The sequence below is a fragment of the Cervus canadensis genome, chromosome 1, assembly GCF_019320065.1.
Source record: "Cervus canadensis isolate Bull #8, Minnesota chromosome 1, ASM1932006v1, whole genome shotgun sequence".
Lineage (NCBI taxonomy): Eukaryota > Metazoa > Chordata > Mammalia > Artiodactyla > Cervidae > Cervus > Cervus canadensis.
The window spans coordinates 11,176,587-11,197,384 of record NC_057386.1 but is presented as its reverse complement, the minus strand read 5'-3'; the positions used below and the strand labels follow the sequence as shown (position 1 = coordinate 11,197,384).

Here is a 20,798-nt window from a genome sequence, read left to right as displayed (position 1 = left end):
GCAAATGCTGGTGGAGAACCCAGCGGGGGGCAGACGGGATCTTGCTGCAGAATTCTTCCAACTTTGCTGTAGGTTTGAAAACGTTCATAATAAAATGGGAAAGGTTCCAGCAATAAAGGAGGGGATGAAAGATAAGACAAAATTGAGAGGAAGGACCTTGTAGTCCAGGTACCCCAGTCTTGGAGACATTGAAATCATCTGAGGGGTTAACACACACACATAAAACACCCCCCGCCCCAGATATGCACACATGTACACACACCTGACAGAGAACACACACACCCATACCCTAAAGATACATGCACACAAATATACATGCACATACACCCCTCCCTCTGAGATATACATACGTACACACACACACACACACACACACACACACACACACCCAGGCCCCTGACTCAGTAAGGTTAAAAGCTTCCCTGATGATCGTGATGTGCACTAAGAACGAAAAGCCTTTGCAGTGAGAGGTGGGTGCCTCTGACCTCAGTCAAAGTTGTGTGACTACACCCAAGGTCAGGAACCCTCATGTCCAGCAGGTACCATCTGCCATGCTCTGCCCTCCAGTCCTCACATGCTCCTTGAATTGGATACAACTATAATTCCCATTTAAAAATAAGGAAACTGAGCTGCCCACTGCAGTCTCTTCAACAGGACCAGAGAAGACGGTGTGGAGAGAAAAAGCCAATGACTCCGACCTGCAAGCCCCACCCTCCCCATCCTCTTCAGGGGATGGCTTGGAGCCACCTGCTGCCTCCCACTCCCCCCAGCCCATTTACCCCCAGTCCTGAATGCCTGCCTGGTCCCTCAGGGGATCAGAGTTGGGAGGTTTAACTGTGTTCTAACTTGAGGGGTGGTTCTTCTCTTTTTAACGGGTTTCTTGAGAGAAGGGACTGGGTCTCACCCACATGCACCCAGATGTGGTATCTGATGCACAGCAAACACCCAGCCAATGAGCAAATCTTGAATAAAACCGGGGGCTGCATAGGGAATGGAGGCAAGAGGAGACCCTTAGTGAGCAGCGGACAAGTCCCCTGGGGAGAGGGAGAGGCAATTTGCCTCAGGAGCCATGAGTGAAACCAGATGACTCAAGGACGACCAGACCACTAACTAGGAAAAGCACCTGGTGACCAGACATCCCCTCAGGGCCGAGAGTCTCAAGCATCGTTCACAGTGAAAAGGCTGAGAATCTGGGATCAGGGAGTGCACATTAAGAAAAGCAGACCCAAGACAACAACATTATAGAGAAGACATTTTTAAGAGCTCACCATTTCATAATCTAACTTTAAATAACCCCTGGTTGGTGCAATCTTTTAAGCTTCTGGCTAATAAATCTTCTCCCAGGTGGGTGAGGGCTGTCTCTGACACCCAAACAGGGGCTTGGCAGGCCAGGTGGCCAGAGAAACAGCTGCAGGGACCAAGCAGGATGCCCTGGGTCGGGGGGAAATGGGACTCACCCGAAATGCTGTGCCTTCTTCGATGATGGTCGGCAGCTGGGAGAGACAGATGTCCACAGCCAGGTCCCAGGCTTGCCTGGGGAGAGAGCAGACAGGGACCCACGAAGCATTACTGATGGGCTCACCCACAGGGGCCCTGACGGCAGAGGAGCCCATGAGCGGCTGAGTCAGGGTGGAGCTGCCAGTGGGGTGCACAGGAGGCGAGGAACTCTCGGCTGGCAGCACTCTAAAGCCATTTTGTTGATGACAGCTTTTCTCTTCAAATTAAAAGGAGAAAGAGCTCAGGAAAAATAAAGGGCCTTGTCCATGTTCTAACTAATAGTTTCTGCCCCAACTTGAGCCTACCTAGTGCGGCAGCCTGCCCACACTGACGGCAGCTGGGGCTCTGGGTGGCTGGACTGGGGCGGCATCACACACAAACTGGCCACGAAAGGCCGAGGTCAGGCTGAGGTGCTTCACCAGAGACAGGCCAGGTGGGGCTGGGAGAAAGGGTCTCCCTTGGCCCACAGCTAGAACTGCCCCTTGTCCTTGCGGCCGCTGCACCCCTCTGTGGGTGGTGGGAAGCTGTGTCCAATGCAAACCACTGGGGATGAGACGGGTGGTGCCCTGTATGCGGGGAGGTGGCAGCCTCTTCGATGGCTGGGCCCCATCACCTTCTCCAACTTCCTGTGGTGCTGGGCCTGGCTCCACTCGCTATGAGATGTGCAAGAGAAGGCCACACTGGGTCATGGCATCACCTTCCAAGAGTCAGTTTCACTGCCTGTGAGGTAGGCTAAAGATTGTGTCTCCTGTACAGGGTCCTGTGAAGACCTCAGTGGGTGGATGACATCGAGGGACATGTACAGAGGCCTGCTGTTTCCCAGCAACATCCAACATTGATTCTAAACTGGATACAAACAAGTTTCTTCCTTTCTCTGTGGTCTCAATCTCAGTGCGGATTCCCAAGGATATAAAGATTCTCTCACTCAGACCTCCCTTTCTTTTAGAAATGTGCTCCTCTTGGAAGTGATGGTCTGAACAAGGGATTTTGTTTCTGGTATGGCAATCTCCTCCTACTACAATGCCCTGACACATACAAGGATTCCACGTTAGGTTTATTTACACTAATAACTGCCTGTTTGTGTGCAAGAGGTTTCTTCTCATGGGTCTTCATAAACGGTCAAAATAGGAATGAAAAAGGAAAACATCCAGAAAAACAAAATGGAAGATGAATAGAAAGACTAGAAAACTCTCTTTCGAGTATATGGAATATCTTTCTTTTGCCCAGACTGGCCCCTTCTGCACAAGCCTGCCCTTCCCCCTTCAATCTAATTAAGAAGCAATCAGGAGATAATCAAAAGTGCCTCAAAGTATGGGCAATAAATAGCTCCCATATGCTCAATAAGTGCCCAGACTGTAGGCGAGATGGTTATTCTGTGGCGTTGAGGGAGCCGCTTACACTTTGTTAAGACAGAAGCAAAGTCAATTATTGTAATTAAGCTCTATGAAGATTCATTGAATTTAATCAAATTAAAAGTTTCAACTTCAGGAGTTAGAAGAGGAAAAGTGAGCACCAGACGGGGGAGGTGCTGTGGGCAGGGGGGTCTGGGGCAGCTGGTGGTCTTGATACAGCCACTTTACTGTAGGGGGGCACCAGGAAACTGTGCCTTCTGTATAGCAGGCTTCCATGCCTTCTTTCAGAACCATCTCCTCAAATTCAGGAGGCAAGAAGAGCTGTAAACCATTAATGATATCCCTGCTGGGGTGTCCTAGACAAAGTATCAGAGACTAGGCTGCCCTGGCGAGACCAACTGCCCTCAGACCTCTCCAAAGAGCGAAACAAAACCCGACGAAGCTGCAGCAGGCCCTGGGCGACAATCGTCTGAGGAGTGTGGGCTGTCTGGCTTGCCACCTCCTAAGGGCTGGCTCCCACCTGGGTCTAGCCACGGAGGAGGGTCGAGTCCTCTGCCAGCTGCACGTTTCTGTGCCAGAAAAGCAGCTCAGAGGAGACTCCTGGCCTGAAAGGAAGGAGGTGTCTCGCCTGCTTCACCGGGAGCAAGGAGGGGCCCTGTCTGCAGGGGCACAGCTGCCTAAGTGAGAGGGGATGGGGACAAGGGCCTCTGTTCAAGGCACTGAGGAGGACAAGGGAGGAGGGAGGATGTGGGGGAGCACTGAAGACCTGCCTGACACCAAGAGGCCAATCAGACTACCAGCACGCAGTGAGGCTGCAGTGAGCCCCAGGCAGGGGCGGGAGAGAGCGGCAGGCTGGCGCTGGGCAAGCCAGTCTTTCTTTAGGGCCTGTGACTGTTGACTGTACAAAAGGAAAGGGTCAGGCTGAGGACCTCAGAGTTCTTATCAAGCCTTTGATCATAGGGCAGCCTTTTCAACAGCACAAAGGTACACTCTGCTGAGCATCTATTCAGTTGGTTAAAACTGGCTACATTTTCTAGGGTAAAATCAAACGAACTTAGAGTCTTAATTTGGGATTCTCACTAAGGGAAAGTGGGAAAGTGAGTCCTTAAAACCCTGAGCCATGGTGGGGGGCTGCTGGCACCCAGGCGAGTGCAGAACTTGGGAGGTGTCTGCGTTCGCACTTCCCACAGCCCCTGGGACCAGCCGCGCCAGCTGTACCCCCCCGGAGGGAGGACCCCGGGCTCCCCGCCCCCGAGGCTCAGAGCAGTGGGGCCCTGAGCCGTGGGCTGCCGATGAATCACGGCCTGGAGAACGTGCCATCCAGGCAAGAGCTCGAGTTTTCAGGAAACGGGCCTAAGATGGCAGGCGCCCAAGGAGTGGGCCGTGAGGAGAGCCTTCCAAGAGCACCCGGCTCCATCTGCACTGATCAGTCAGTCAGCCAGGCTCCCTTGATGGGAAGGAATACACAGGTTATTACCGTGGAGGAACGCAAGGTTTCAGGACCTGCTGAAATTGAAAGTGAAGGCGAACGGCTCCCCGATGGCTTCACATCAAAAATTAAACAGGAGCCGGGCGCTGAGCATTTCATCATCGGCGCCCCCCGCCTGAAGCAAAGTGTGAACGCGTATGACTTCATGTTTTAACCTCAATTTTTGTTAGGCTTTGTTCCCTGCCTCCCCCTGCTGAAAATTCAGCCTCTCCATCACCACCCAAGGAACACAGTAACTAGACGGTAAATTATTTATTCGGAATGCTCTTTCCAACTACCTTGGCTGTGCACTCCCTAGGGACGAACAGACTTTGGTCAATTTACCAGGTGGGAGAAAGAGCTGTGGGCATTGTTGTCGAAGGTTTCATCACCTGAATGAGCTCTGCTAAAAGCCCATGGCAATGCTTCACTGGCCAGGAGCCTAGACCTCAGGAGTGGCTGGTGAACCCGAGTGCAGGAGAGCATGATCTTTCTGGTTTCCAGGCCTCACACGCTCCTGCCTTTGCATCACAGCTCTCCCACCTCCCCTAAGAATAGGACTGTGAGCTGGATGCCTGCTACCCATGATGGAGATCACAACCCCAGCTTCCATAGACCAGGTGCCACACACAGCCGCTGGGGAGAGTGGAGACCTGTGATGCTCAAGTGAGCCACTTAGCTATACAGGAAAGAGGAACCAACTCCGGTTTGTAAAGCCACTGGATCTGGTATTACCACCTAACCAGTATTCTTGTAAAGCCACTGGATCTGGTGTTACCAACTAACTGGTATTCTAACCACTACCTCTGTCTACTTCCAGGTGAGGAGGGAAAACACCTGGGAGTCTATCCATCCTAAGCAAGTCAGGGTCCCTTGATGTGGCTGCATGCCGTATGCAGCTGCTTGACCCGGCGTTTATACCAAGTATCTGTGGTCTCTGACTTGGTATGAGACAGTTCTGAATGATTTCATAAATAAATAAAGGTTATCACCCATGCTGAGTGCTTTTCTACTCCCTAGATCTACAACATGGTAGCATGGTCCAACTGGAGGGCTTGTGAAATTCCTAGCCCAAGTGCCATGACCCTCCAGGAGGAGCCGCTGTCCCTCTGATCAGTGGGGAGGCTCATCCTCTGGAGACCCAGGCTGTGGGGCTGCTTCTACAGAGAAACCCCATGCTGAGAGGGTGCCGGATGCTCTGGTTGGTCCCTATGTCTCAGGGACCTGCCATCTGGCTTCTGATTGACACTTCTCTCTTTCACTGCATGATGATGTTCCTACAAGCATGTTACTTCTTCAATCTAAAGCCTGATTTTATATTTGATTCCGGATCAAAGTAGGTTAATGGTATAATTTTCAACATTTTTAACGGGCTTGACTAACATTTATCTGGCTACAGGCTCAAGCTGGCACTGTTAGGAAGAACCCCATCGGGGGAGGATGTGTTACATCCCTGTGATTCTCCTCCCGTGAAATCTCATCTCCTCTGATTTCTGTATGAAAAGCCCTAATTTAGACTTACCTATTTGGCATTTCTCAGAATATAAAGATTGGAAGCCATGATATTAGATTTCAGAAAAAGATTCCCACTTGGAGAACCTTTGGCTGTGGACACGCAGAGCAGGACAGGCCATGCCAAGACCTGGGTGAGGAGAGCAGCCTGGCCCCACCCCACCTTTAAGCCCTGCACATGGTTACCAAGCGTTTCAGGGTCCCTGGGCCACCAAGAAGCTGTACTCCCAATTTCAAACTCAGGGCATCCCGGCCTGGCCCAGAGCCCCTACTGGACAGCCTGATGGCTGCATCTGGTCCCCAAGCATTTAGTTTGGCCCTCAGAATGTTTTTTTTTTAAATGCTATATTAGACACCAACATTTTAAACAAGGAAATTATAGATGAGAATACAGATTTTTGGCTGCTCTTTAAAAGCTGCAGTTGGGGCTCCACGATGCACATGATGCAGCCTGGCTCTCGCCACACCACCACACTCCTTGACAACTCCCCCGCCTTTCGTTTTGAGGTCTGTGTGTTCCCCCATCGAAGCCCTCACAGGACGTGAAGCGTCTGCCACGGGAGCAAATGAGGGACGGAGAGATTTCCTACTGCCTGAGGCCCTTCCTTCCACCCCAGGGGGGAACATACTCTGGGTGCCAGCCTGCTCTGCACCCTGCATGTTTCTGAAAAGCCCTCTCTTCATGCCCACACCCTGATGGAGCTCTTCCCATAAGTGGTGGTGGACACGACACTAGGACCCACACAGTCCAACCCTGAGGCTATGTCTATGGTGACACAAGGGCCATGTGTGAGGGCTTGATGCCCACCAGGGAACACACAACGTGTCCAGGCTGGGTCACCAGTGCTTGATATTCAATAAATGCTCAGGCATTACTTCATACCTTTCCTAGAATGGCTTGTTAATGATCTTCACAATGATCTTTACAAGGTCTCCCAGTGCCCTGTGCATAGTGAGTGTGCAACTACAAGCTAAATTAAATCATTGCTGCAATTGGTGTTCTAGTAGCAATCCCGTGTATAGTAACAAACACAGGATGGAGTCAAACACATCTGAGTGATTTCCAATTTAGGGTTTTAATGAGCTCTTTCCACAACATTTAAAAAATATCAAATACCAAATGAGATCAAGTGCAGGTACTAACCGTCAGGGAGTTCTACTAGTTATACTTTTTTTTTTCATGCAAAGAAGCATCCAATGATTCTTCTGTCTCCAGTTTTGTGTTTTTGACAAGGAATACCTCAACCTTAATGACTTAATTTTAAAAAATAGCTTTAGTGTTTCAAAGGCTTAAAACATCTACATGTAGATTTTTAATTACAGAAGTAATATCTATCAACTTTTAAAAGAGAGCATTCTCACTCCAATCCTCTGGTTCTGGTATTAACACCATTAGCATCTTGTTATAATTCTACCTAGTCGTTTTCCCCATGCATAACGTAAAAGTAATTATATTGCTGATACAGTCTGGTGTTCTGTTTTTGTCATTTAACATGTATTTTGCATAAGAATAAATAATCTTGATAAACAAAATTTTAAGATGGCTTGAATTTTTTCAAGTATATGTATCTCAATTACATCCTGGTTATATTAGGTACTGGGGTTGCCTCTGGCTTCCCTTCTTATAGCTAACATTCTGACAGCTTTCCTTGTCAGAGCCTCTGACTGTCTCACCAGTCCTGTTCCTTGGTTCTTCCTCAGCAACCTGCTCAGTCCTCCTCCTGAGCTGGGATGGGTGGATGCAAAGTGGACGGGGCAGCAGGGGCTAGAGTGAAGTGGGAGGTGTCAGGGTCCAACACTGCCAGGTAGGGAATGTGCTGGTCAAGGTCAGGTCAGGGGTCAGGCTGCCTCCCCATCCAGGGAGGTGATCCCAGGAACCTTCCCTCACAGCATCCTTCATTGACCCCTCTGAGTCCATCTCCCATGGAACCCAGCATGCAACAACCAGAGTTTGCCTAAAAGGGAGCGGGGAGGGTATCAGGCTACAGACAGTGCTTTGCAGGATGGCGGACCATGCAGCCTGAGGGACTAGACTGTACTCAAGTCCTAGGGAGCTTATCAGCTGCAGAGGTAGCCTGGAGTGTGCAGGCAGGTTGGAACCAGGCAAGCAGAAAGACCCAAAGGTGCATTTATGACTGCTAGCAATTTCACATGCCCTGGGAGACCAGAGGAACTTTCCCTGCACTTATCTGGGCCTCTGTGGGTTGCTGTATTAGCTCACGTTTCTCTTCACAACAAATATATACAAATGAGGATCTGTTTTATGAGATTCAAGGAGAGCTAAACTCGCAGGTGAGAGGGCCATACTTCTAGTTTTCGAGGTGGGCATGGAAATCAATAAAAGAGATGGGCAGGACTATGAGATGCTGTTGTTAGAATCTGGACCTTGTATTAAACAGCATTTATGCAAATTCCAGGATTCAGACATGTTCTAAGAGGCCAATACTAGAGAAGGATCTGTAGGTTGATGAAGAGAGACAGGTATCACTGTTCCGTTCTGTGCTCTCTGGGTGCTTCCTCTACAGGTCTCCTTCTCCTGCTGCCATCTTCCCTGCCTGTTCTGTCTGCTCTCAGCTCTGGCTCTGGTCCTTCTTCTCTTCTCCAGGACCACACGCTGTTTATTACTCTATGCAGCTGAGCACACCTTAGAAGAGGCAGTTTCAAATCCAGAGAAACATGCACACAAAGACAACTATCCCAAAGACTTGCTATTGGGTGGGCAACAAGGTGGAGAGGACTTAGGCTGCTTCTTGCTAAAAGTTTGTGCCCTCTGTCCATCCTGTATTTCCGTCTCCTGGGGGATCTGCTTGGCCAGTAGCCCAAGTGACTGCAGTAGCCCAGGAAGCCTTTCACACTGGGTGGCTGGTGTGAGGTCCATTTCCTGTGGTTTAAATAGTTTTCTATCCATGACTAGACACAGCACTGCCCCTGTTCAGCTCTTTTCCCTTTTTCTTTCCTCTTTAATAATACATATTTTATAAAAACCTGGTTCAAAAGTAATAGAACTTAAGGCATCGCTTTTTTTTTCCCCCAGGATAAGGCTGTTTTGAGGATCTCCTCTTCCAGAAATGTGGATCTTCTTTCTATTTATTCATCCTAAGCATTAGAGAGGCTTTTCAACCCCCTCCTCCCAACCCCCGCTCCTAGTTCTAATCTTCATGGAGGGAAGGAAGCTGCATCGGCTGTTCTGCCAGTCTGTTCTCACAGGATCTAAACAGCTGCACAGTGACTCTTCCACTGCGGTCTGCCCCTATTCCTCTGTTTCTCTGTAACTTGTTCTCTAGTTTATGCTACAAGCTCTTACAAAGGATATGAATGAGGCATGTTTTAACTTGATTTCTGTTTACAGTCTGGCGCTTCGGCAGCATAGTGCATCTTGATTTATCTCATACATAAAAATGCTAATTTCTGATATTCCTCAAGTGGATGAGAGGTGGGGAGTTTACCACCTCCTTCTTGGTTCTCAGGGTTTCCAGAGTCAGGGGAAAGTGGTCATGCACATATTTAAAAAGAAAAAAACCACCACTCCAAATAAACCTGAAAATACATCATAAAGTGGTTTTTGCTGTTGTTCAGTCACTAAGTTATGTCCAACTCTTTGTGACTCCATGGACTACAGCATGCCATGCTTCCCTGTCCTTCACTATCTCCCAGAATTTGTTCAAACTCATGTCTATTGAGTCGGTGATGCCATCCAACCATCTCATCCTTTGTTGCTCTCTTTTCCTCCTGCCCTCAATCTTTCCCAGTATCAGGGAAGTGGTTTTTAGGGTTAAATAGAAGTGAACTACTCTTCTAAAATATTTTGCATTAGGGTTTCTCCCAGATGGATATAACTAAGGCTCATTTTCCTTTGTTACTGCCCCTTTTCAGTACGTCCTCAAACTCTGCTTGTGTCACAAAAGTATGGAAATGGGAAGAAACCAAATGCCTTCAGATATAATGTCTAGATTCAAGACAATTTCCATTGATGTTGTTATAATATTGTGCTTACTACTAGCAGTAGTGTAAGGAACAGTAACCTAGTTTTGAAGGAAATTTATAATCAACATAAAAGTGTCATAAAGATCACACTCATGTGTGTGTGAGAGTATGTGTATACATGCACACATGTATGAAATAAGCATGCAAATGACCTGGTCATGAACCCAGCAGTTTTCCATCTCTGGAGCAATCTTGGACACACTTCATGAACTCAGCTGGCAGTTTCTTTCCTCAGTACCAACCCTTACAGAGTCAGAAACTCACCCCTGGGCCCTCTCCATCTGAGCCATGAATCAGAGGGCCTCTGGAGGCGCTGGTCCCGTTAGGCCTTGGACGACCCTCAGAGACACCTGCCCTTCTGCAGGGGACTCAGGAAGAGCTGAGTGCCTGACCCAGGAGGACTCCATGCTTGGAGGTGCGTCTTCCTATTTTGCTCAGGTAATTCCCTTACACTTGGACTATCTCAGAAATGGGAGGGATTCCCCTCGTGGTTCAGTGGTTAAGAATCCGCCTTGTAAAATAAAAAAAAAAAAGAATCCGCCTTATACTGCAGGGGACGTGGGTTTGATCCCTGGTTGGAGAACGAAGATCACACATGCTGTTGGAGGAATGAAGCCCATGTGCCATAACTAAGACTTGATACAGCCAAATTTAAAAAAAAAGAAAGAAAGAAATGGAAAAACCACACACCTTAGAGAACCTGACACTGGTCTGGCAAGAAACACTTACCACATGGCGTGCATGTACGTGGGGGGTAGGCGTGGACTGCTGACGGGGGTGCAGTTATATGACCTCATGATTCTTTCTGCCAATAAAAAATTTCGAAACAGACTAGCCACCAACAGGTCCTGTCTGAAGAGCTTTTGGAAGAGATCTGAGGGCAGAGAAAAGATAAGAATTTGTCTTCAGTGACTCATGCTCAGCATTTAAAGCCAAATATACAAACTTACTTCTATCAGAATTTGCCACCAGCAGGTTGGGACTGACATGCACATTTTCCACTGGCAGTAACCTACATCTGTTACATCTGTTACATGTGTAACTGGAACAGACAGCAGAACCCAAGCAACTATCAACAAAAAACACAAATGCTCGTTATACTACAGTAGTAACTGCAGTTGTAAGAAATATGGATGGTGTGTTCCATGAAGACAGATGAGCCTTGAATCTGCCCTGAAAACACTAAGGGCCAAAGCAGATGTTTCTCTAGACGCACTTCATCCTCGAAGAACCTCTGGGGTTCCTGTTCTCTCCCGCCCATCCCCTCTGGTTTCTTCACTGAGGGGAACATGGTCCTCCCTTCTGACGTCTCGCACATCCCAGGGCCAGAGTCTCCTGACTCTGGGGCAGCAGCCCTCCCGCCAGCCCACGGCCGGGTGGCCTCACCCCGAGGAAGCACGTTCCATGCGATTGTGTCCGTGATGGCTGTGAAGATCCAGTTCAGCTCGCCCAGGGGGGTCCTCCTGTCATTCAGCCGCCCAGGAATCCTAGAAAACACAAAACAGCCACAGCGACAGAAACAGGCGATGAAGGCAGAAGGAGGTGGGAAAAGAAGGAGTGAGGGGACAGCACATCAGACCAGGGGTGGGGGAGGCTTGGCCATGCTGGGAGGACCTCTGTGCCTCACAGGATTTTTGAGACTCCTGGGCATCCAACTTCACATCTTAAAGTTCAGCCTCCACTTCACTTTCTTCCTCTCCCCATCTGTACAGAAGGAGCAGGTGTGGCCTCTCCAGCATTCATGTGTGATGGCAGGTGCAAAGCAACTCTGACCACGGGAGCCCCTGGGGCCCTGGAGCCCACCACAGGCTTGCTCTCAGCCTTTGGGTGGACTGGCCCTGTACCCAAATCAAGACACTCCTATCGGGCCCGCCACAGGTCACTTCCCAGAAGCCAAGGGCAAAGGCCAGACCTCCTCTGTGGGCCCAGCTCTTCACCACACATTCACCTGTTCAACATCAAACAAACTTACTTAGGCCTAGATTCTACCTCTTAAGTTTACAGGGCAAGCATCGCTGGGCTGAAAATGCCAGCGGTGAGGACATGAGAGGCAGGCCAGCTGTGGCCCAGGCCTCCCGTGGGGCATGTGAGGGGAGCTGGGCTTACTTCCCCAAACCCACAGGGAAATCTGAACATAGCAAGACAAAACCCAATGGACAACGAGGCAACACTCTTGAGTGATGCTCTGCTTGTGACCACTTACATACGACACCTTGGGTGTGTATGGTGGCACAATCCTTCAGGTCTGTATCCTTTCTTCAGTAATCAGTAACTAGGAATCAGTCTTGAACCAGAAATGTGGAAACAAGATATATTTTTCCAGTGTTTTATTTATAACAGTGAAAAGGCAGAAACTACCTATGTGACCAATAATAAAGAAAAGATTAATTATGGAACAACCACAATGAAATAACTACAAGCTAGTAAACTGTTGTTTATGAATATTTTAATGATACGGGGAAAAGACTGCTTTGTAACATTAAGTAAAGAAGTGGGACAAATAACCATGCTGACATAATTACACAGAACACCCCCAAGGAAAGCTGATCAGGAGGAAAGCCCCTTAGTGAGGCAGTGGCAACATTCTCCCTACTCACCCGCCTCCTTGCCCTGGCAGCTGGTGGGCAGCTGGTGGAGACAGGACAGCGTTCTTGGATGAAGGAAGGTCTGCTGAGGTTTATTTTCAAACTAAGACCAAGGATGTCAGGGGCATGAACAGTACCCCTTGAGTCAGGTGAAGTGACACAGCTGAGCCATCGGAGGAGCGGAGGCCACTCTTTGTCAGGTGGAGATCAGTATGCATTTAGGTGGGTTTTGAAAATCCTCACCTTATGACAACCACTGGCAGATAATTACAAAGATCTCCTGAAAATTCTCCTGATATTTTTTTCACTAAGCTCATCATGAAATTACAACCAAGTCATCTGTCCAACTGATTCCAGACAACCTGGGAATCATTCACACTTAACAATCAACCAATCATCGCGAGACCCACCTTCTGCATTCGGCAGCCCGGAATGGAAGACAACTGGGAAGAGAATCCCACTTCCCTTTCTTTCCACATCATTCAGGATTAAATCACTTCAGAAACTACTTGTTCCTGTTTTCCTTTCTGTATTTGATCCTAAGGAACAGCAAAACCCAACCCACTCTGGAAGCCATCTGGGTCAGCAATGCAGGACCATGAAGAAAGGTCTAGCACAGAGCATCAAGTCCATGACACATTTCGTTACTAAAGTTTCTTTCACCTGTACCCTCCCCCCAGTTTCATTAATAATCAAAGTGGTTCTTTGAAAGGTTAAACCCACAGTGTTAATCACAGACTAGCTTTTACATGAAAAGCACAAGATTTCATAATTTAGGGCTTCCTTGGGGTCCAGTGGTTAAGAATCTGTCTGACAAGGCAGGGGACATGGGTTCGATCCCTAGTCCGGGAGGATCCTACATGCTTCGGAGCAACTAAGCCCGTGTGCCACAGCTACTGAGCCCACATGCTGTAACTACTGAAGACTGTGCACCTAGAGTCCATGCTCTGCAGTGAGAAGCCACTGCAATGAGAAGCCCCCACACAAGTAGAAAGTAGCTCCCGCTAGTCACAACTAGAGAAAGCCCGTGCACAGCAACGAACACCCAGCACAGCCATAAATAAACTAATACATTAATTAATTAAAATTTAAAAGAAAAAGAGTTTAAAGTTATAGTTGAGGAACAGATGATAGAATTGGGAGATGAGGAAAAACGATTCTAGTCCCAGCTGTGCATGTCTGGGTAACTTCTGGCGTCTTGTTCCTCTGCTCTGAGTCACCCAGACTAACCTCATATGCAAAATGGGGACCAAAATAAAGTGGATAGCACTTCAAACGGAGATGCAGCAGACACTTCCTTGGAAAATGCATGCCACCTCCTCAGACTCCTCATCACCGCTATCAGGCATTGGATTTATTCTCACCTCCCCCGACATCTGGGCTCACCTACGGCTTTCAGCATTGCCCGCTCTCTGGAGCCTGACTCCAGCAATGGCCACTCTGCTTCTGGATCTTACAAAACAACCCAACACAAGGTACCTGCCTTCACCCTTTGCTTGCTGTCTTCACAGCCCAAATTTAACCACATTGAAAATCAAGCTCGTCCTCATTACTGCCATCTTCTTCTTCCCTGTAGTATGTGTCCTCACTCCAAGAGTCCCTGTGGATTCCCTTTTGTCAGAGCTCAAACCCTGAGACATGGCCCACTCATCTCTGCCTCAAGTACAGCTCATGTTTCCTGCTTCTTGTGAGGCATCTCTTCCACTGCCTTTTGCTCATCACTCCCACTGCAAAGGTATCTTCAACAGCCTTCTTGAGATCCAATTCATGGGCAGGGTGATGGCCCTTAGTATAACTTTATTCAAAAATCTACAGGGTTCTCTGCTTACTGCTGCAGTGTCCAAATGACATTTTAGTTCCCTCTACTTCAACAAAAGCTTGCTTGAAATTAAGGAAAGTGGAGCTCCGATGGCTGGAAGGGTGAGGACTGGGAGCTACCAGCTTCTTAGCAGCCCGTGCCTCCCTAGATGGCCACTGTGAGGTCTCCAAGGAGCAAGGGTGAAACCACCGTCATTGGAGTTAGGTAGAAAATTCCCAGTTGGCTTCAATGCCATCAGTTTGACACATTAAACTTTGAAACTAGTTCCCTCTGATCAGGTCCATAACCTCACAGTTGGACGAAAACATCAAACTCGGTCTCCTTTCATTTGTCCACTTGCAATAGCCTCCCACCTGCCTTGGGCTGGTTCCGGTTCAGTCTTCACAAGCAAAGCCCAACCTCCCTGTCCATGAAGACATCTTGACCATGACAGCCTGTGTTCAGGTCCATTGCAACGGCATCTCCCTTGGAATTCCTCTGGCAGCCTGTTGATCACTTACTTTTCTTCTTTTTATTTATTCACCGTTGCTCCATGATGTTGATTATCTGTGTAACTAGGTAATAAATTCTTTGTGGGCCATGACTTACTTTCCTCGATATAAATCAATCTCCTCATAGATTCCAGTGGAGTGCTGAGCACACGCACGAGCTCACAGCCCACACATCTGACTCATGTTACTTCCCTGCTGAAGAACAGCTGCTCACACTCGGCCAGCAGCTCCCCAAACTCCATGAGGCTGTGTGGCTGACATGGAGAGCCACTGCCCAGATCCCCAAGAGAGGCTGGCTGCTCAGCAGGGGAGCGTATTCGGGGACACTGTCCAGCTGGGCAGTGAAGCTGTCTCAGCTGTCAGGCTGGTCTCCAGCTGACAACCCCGGGGCTGAGACGTAGGGCTTCCCCAGGCGGCCCGTGCTTAGCAGCCGAGCCTCTTGGCCGCTGCTTCCTTGTCTCTCACTGTGCTTCTCCTCAGTAAGCTTGTGTCCCTTGTCTCCACATCTGCCCCCGTCAACCGGCCAGCAGTGTGGCCTGGGGTAGATGTCAGGACTCTGCTTCTGTGGGTTCCTTTTTATGTCTCCCCAGCTTTCTCCCTCACCAACACGCCAAAGTCCAGCAACATGGAACTTGTCCTCCTCAAACAGCCCACGTGCCCCTGGACCTGCGCAGACACCCCTCTGCCTTCCTGGCTCAGGAAATTGGAGTAATTTTGACATTCTGCCTCTTCCCTCATTTCTGCCAAGGGCCTCCCCTCCCCGGCTTTCTGGTTCTGCCCTGAGGCCCCCACAGAATCCATGGACGATAGCTGGTGTGCGGGCTACGTCTCCCACTAGGCTCAGGGCTCTTGGCCGGCAGGCCCATATGCTTCCTCGTGCTAACTCAGTGCTCAGCACACAGCGTCTAATGCATAACAGGTGCCCGATTCATATTTGATGAGTGAGTGGATGGATCCCTGCTGGATGATCATAGCTCTGTGAAAATAAAACACTAAGTGAAAAACTATGGTTTCCAAGAAAATGACGCAAACTCACTAAACACACTCAAGTGATAACACAAAGAGCACTCCAAGTTTCATGATCAAAGGACCAACAGGAACATTCTGGTGTCCATTCCTCCAGATATCTCTTAATGCCCAAAATCAAATAACCTTAATTGCACTGAAATAACAATACGAAAAGAGGTGCCACATTTCTAAAATGTTTACATGTTTTAAAAACATCCACAAATATGCTTAGGAAAAAGGTCTGGGAGGGTCTGCATCAAAGCAGTAACAATGATTATCTTGGCATGGTGGATACTATGGATGATTTTAGTTTATTTTGCTTATCTGTATTCAATAATACATATGCTAAAAACACACTGCTTGCATAATAAAGAAAAATGAAAATTGAAAAAAAATTAAAAAAAATTTTTTGGCTGCACCATGCAGCATATGGGATCTTAATTCCCTGACCAAAGATTGAATCTGCCACCCTGCATTGTTAGCGTGGTGTCCTAACCACTGGACCACCAGGGAAGTCCCTGAAACTTATTTATTTAATAAGAGGGAAGCTAAACAAGTTTCCTGAAGAGAGAAAATATTTGGAAACTGCATGATTTTATGAATTTACATTATCTCATATTCAGTTCAAATAAAGTAGAATATACCATAAGTCTGTTTAAATGGCTTTATGTAAATGATGGTGCAGAGAATCTTCAGCTAAATCGTTTACTCAATGCATATAATTCATTACTTAGAAATGCTCTGGAACTAAGAAAATAGGGAGTGAACCCAGCAGTTTCTTTTTAAAATAATTCTTTTGAATATCCAGGTCAGTACACACTGGTCAGATGCTTGGTTAGACAAAGTCAGATACATGAGATCAGGGATCTCAACGTGTCGGGTAAGAGACAGCACTCATTACATCATCATGAGTCCCTGAATATGTGTGCAGGTACGTTTTCTTAATCAATTAATGCCATATTGAAACCAGATACACACACACACAAAACCTCAATCATTCTAAAAACTCAGCTGAACAGGAGAAGGAAACTACTTGACATAAATGAAGGTTGGGAACTTCTGCCCTAGATAGCACATTTTGTGACATATTTCTTCATATGCTGGCATTTTGCTGTACCAGACCAAGCCACATCTCTATAATATTCCTTTCCAATGTCTCTTTATTTTAAATTGTGTGCAATTCAACACTCTAATATTATCTGTATTTCTTATTACTCAGTGCCTTTTTTCCTAGCCAGTCATAGATTTCAAGCAATGATCATTCAAGTCTATTTTGGTGTGCATGAAACCTGCAGCTTATAAAATGTGACATGGTTTGTTTACAGCCTGAATAGTTTGCTGTTTTACAGAAGTTCCCCTTTAACTGGACGGCAGGACTACATCTGAGTAGTCAGGAGAAAGGAAGTGAGAAACACGCAGTAAGAAAGCCTGGCTGGAAATGGAGCTGCACTTGTTTAAATGCAGAAAGCCTGTGGACACACGGCACTCAGCTCTCAGCACTCACTCAGAGACACTCGACTGTGCAGTCACTGGGACGCTCTCTCAGAGCTGAGTCAGCTAGGCCCTAAATTACATCTGCAAAGCCTGGGGAATGTGATTCAATTATTCTCTTAGGGTTTAGATGACGTCATCTTCCTGACAATGGTAGATGAGGTGACTCAGACCATTCACCCACTGAGTACAACCAGACGTGCTGTGTGTGTGTGTGTGTGAAAATCTTTTTGAAGGCAATGGAAGACTGGCAAGGCTGTGCAGAATCATAAGGCCAGAACCTGAGAGGGGGAAGCCCCAGGCTTAAGCTGGCACTTGGGGCTCCATGTGTCCTGGAGGCGCCTGGCAACTTTGAGAGGCAGAGAGCCTGAGCTGAGCTTGGCGGACTCACGAGCTAGAGAACAAAAACTGAGGGCTGGCCAACGAGATGGAGCTCTGGTTAAAAAAAAAAAAAAAAAAAACAAACCCAGGCTGGATCTGGGTGCAAAGGATGAAGTAGAAATAATGCAGGCCTTGTAGTCTCAAATCAACCTAAATCTCTGTACAACTTCCACTTTCTTTCTTTTTTAAAAAAATAATTAATTAATTAGGCTGCATTGGGATCTTTCATTGCAGCACACAGGTTCTCTGGTTATGGCATGCAGGCTCAGTAGTTGCCGAGTGCCGGCTTGGTTGCTCAGCATCATATCGGATCTTAGTTCCCTGACCAGGGATTGAATCCAAGCCCCCTGCAGTGCAAGGTGGATTCTTTACCACTGGACCACCAGGGAAAGCCCTCTATTGTCAATTTGAAACATTCAGTCAAAAATAACCAAGCATTTGCAATAACTATAAATGGAATAAAATCTACAATAATTTTGAATCGTTATATTGTACATCTGAAAACAATATTGTAAATCAACTATATCTCCAAAACCCCCCCCAAACCAGGCATTTATATGCTTAAAACCAAGAAAAACAACTGAGAAGAGAAAGAGATGGACAGAGGATTCTGATAATGGTGACATCAGACACCAACTTCACAATAATTTTACTTAATATGTTCATGGAATTAATGGACAGGATGGAAAACTCTGGCTGAGAACTGGAAACTGTAAACTCTGGAACCTCAAAAACTTAATAATACAATACACTGAATTAAAAAATTCAATAGATGGACAGAACAGCAGATTAGACAATACTGAAGACAGAAATGGAAGATGGGTCAGAAGAAAAAACACTCAAAATTAAGCAAAAGAGATGAGATTGGAACATAATAAATAAATACATAAGAAACAGTGGATATTGTGAAAAGATCTAAGATGTACAAAGGGCGAGTCACTTTGGGAAAGAGCTGGGAAGTTTCTCATAAGGTTAAACATGCACCTGCCACACCAGCTTCTTACTCTTCAGACACAAAGTGTCTGGAGTGGGTTGCCATTTCCTTCTCCAGGAGATCTTCCTGATCCAGGGACTGAACCTGGGTCTCCCACGGTATAGGCAGACGCTTTACTGTCTGAGCCACCAGGGAAGTCCAGTCTCAGACACAAAAGAACACAGTATCTCTTCTACTTATCTGAAGCTCTAGAAAAGATAAATCTAACGTATGAGAAAAAGCAGATCAATATTTATTTGGGCCTGGGGGCTAGGGCGGGGGATTAATTGGGATGAGGTACAAGGGAACTTTTAGGATATATTTTGAGAGTGATAGTGGTTCCACGGGTATATAAAACTGTCAAGACTCATCAAACTGCATACTGAAAGTGAGTTCCTTTTATTGAATGTAAGCAATATTTCAACAATGTCAATTTAAAAACGTAAAAAAATAATGTTACTTTCAAACAATAAAAACTTTTCCCTGGCAAACCTGCACTAAAGGAGATAAAGAAAAATGATCTCATGGAAGCCCTGAGGTACAGGAAGGAATGAAAGACAATAGAAGATGTAAATATGTGGGAAACATAAGTGAGTATTAACTCTATAGAATATTAATAATGTTTATGGAGATGATGATATATGGAGAGTTAAAATATATGACAATAATTGCACACATTTTGGGAAGTCAGGAAATGAAGTTAATTGTTCTAAGGTCCTTATATCACCTGAGAAGTGGTAAAGGCACTAATTTATATTAGACTTTAAGAAGCCAGGGATTGCCAAAATCATGGCCCACAGACCAAATCCAGTCAGTGGCCTATTTTTTTGCATGGTCTGCAAGCTAATAACAAGCCTTATAATTTTAAAGGGTTGAAACAGAAGATAAAGAAGAATAAACAACAGAGACTTTATGTCTCTGCTGTGTTGTGAAGTGTTCACTGCCTGGCCTTTAACAGAAAGCACACAGAGCCCACAGCTCTGGGTAGCCACTCCAGTGAGAAAAGAAACAGTTAACAAGCCAAAAGAAGGGGAGGAAGGGGTGGTAAAACTGCTAATCAATCCAAAAGATGGCACTGCAGAAGAGAAAAAAGAAAGGTGGAAAAAAGAAATAGAAAAAACAAGAAAGAAACAGGATGGTAGATTTAAACTCAAAAATTATTACAGTAACTATAAAAAGACTAGATATTTCAATTAAGGTGAACAATTTTTAGTCTAGATTTAAAAACAGAAGGAGGTAAGTCCTGGGTGTTCATTGGAAGGACTGATGCTGAAGCTGAAACTCCAATACTTTGGCCACCTCATGCGAAAAGTTGACTCATTGGAAAAGACCCTGATGCTGGGAGGGGTTGGGGGCAGGAGGAGAAGGGGACGACAGAGGATGAGATGGCTGGACGGCATCACCAACTCGATGGGCATGAGTTTGAGTAAATTCCGGGAGTTTGTGATGGACAGGGAGGCCTGGTGTGCTGCGATTCATGGGGTTGCAAAGAGTCGGACACGACTGAGCAACTGAACTGAACTGAACTAAAAACAGAAAAAAATCAACTATACCCTGCTAAAAAGAGATATAATGTAAAATATAAAGCTACAGAACTATATATAAAGATACCTGCCTAAATACACAAAAAATTTATATCTAATACAATTATGTACACACACATTATGTTTACATATGAAAAGACATATTGTATAAACACAAATCAACCAACAGTTGTATGGCTACGCTGTGTGTGTGTTAGTCACTCAATCATATCTGACTCTTTGCTACTCCATAGACTGTAACCTGCCAGGATCCTCTGTCCATGGAATTCTTCAGGCAAGAGTACTGGAATGGATTGCCATTCCCTTCTCCAGGGGATTTTTCTGACTCAGGGATCAAACCTGGGTCTCCTGCATTGCAGGTAAATTCTTTACTGTCTGTCTGAGGCACCAGGGACACCCAAGGATACACTACAGTCCTACAAAGTGGACTTTATGAAAAAGGTATTACCAGAGATGAAGAGTGATATTTCTTAATGACAAAAGGTTCAGGTCATTCTACCAGGGAGGTGAAGTCAGTCATGGTGAATGTGTCCTTCTGTAGTTCTGAAGGCAAAGCCCATAGTCAAAATGGGAATAAGCTTTTAAAATAAAATGACAGTTCAGTTCAGTTCAGTTCCTCAGTCATGTTGACTCTTTGCGACCCCATGGACCACAGCACACCAGGCCTCCCTGTCCATCACCAACTCCTGGAGT

The 20,798-nt window shown here is 46.6% G+C and overlaps 1 protein-coding gene across 2 annotated transcripts in view; it reads right to left on the bottom strand.

Annotated features, from left to right (window-relative positions):
* Positions 1 to 20,798, bottom strand: part of RPTOR (regulatory associated protein of MTOR complex 1) — a 314,811-nt gene that overhangs the window by 90,878 nt on the left and 203,135 nt on the right. For both annotated transcript variants that reach the window (XM_043462839.1, XM_043462849.1), the window contains exons 8-10: positions 11,200 to 11,300; positions 10,543 to 10,687; positions 1,458 to 1,533 (exon numbers count right to left, since the gene is read on the bottom strand). In XM_043462839.1, coding sequence (XP_043318774.1) covers positions 1,458 to 1,533; positions 10,543 to 10,687; positions 11,200 to 11,300 — 322 coding nt within the window. The remainder of the gene's footprint in view (positions 1 to 1,457; positions 1,534 to 10,542; positions 10,688 to 11,199; positions 11,301 to 20,798) is intronic.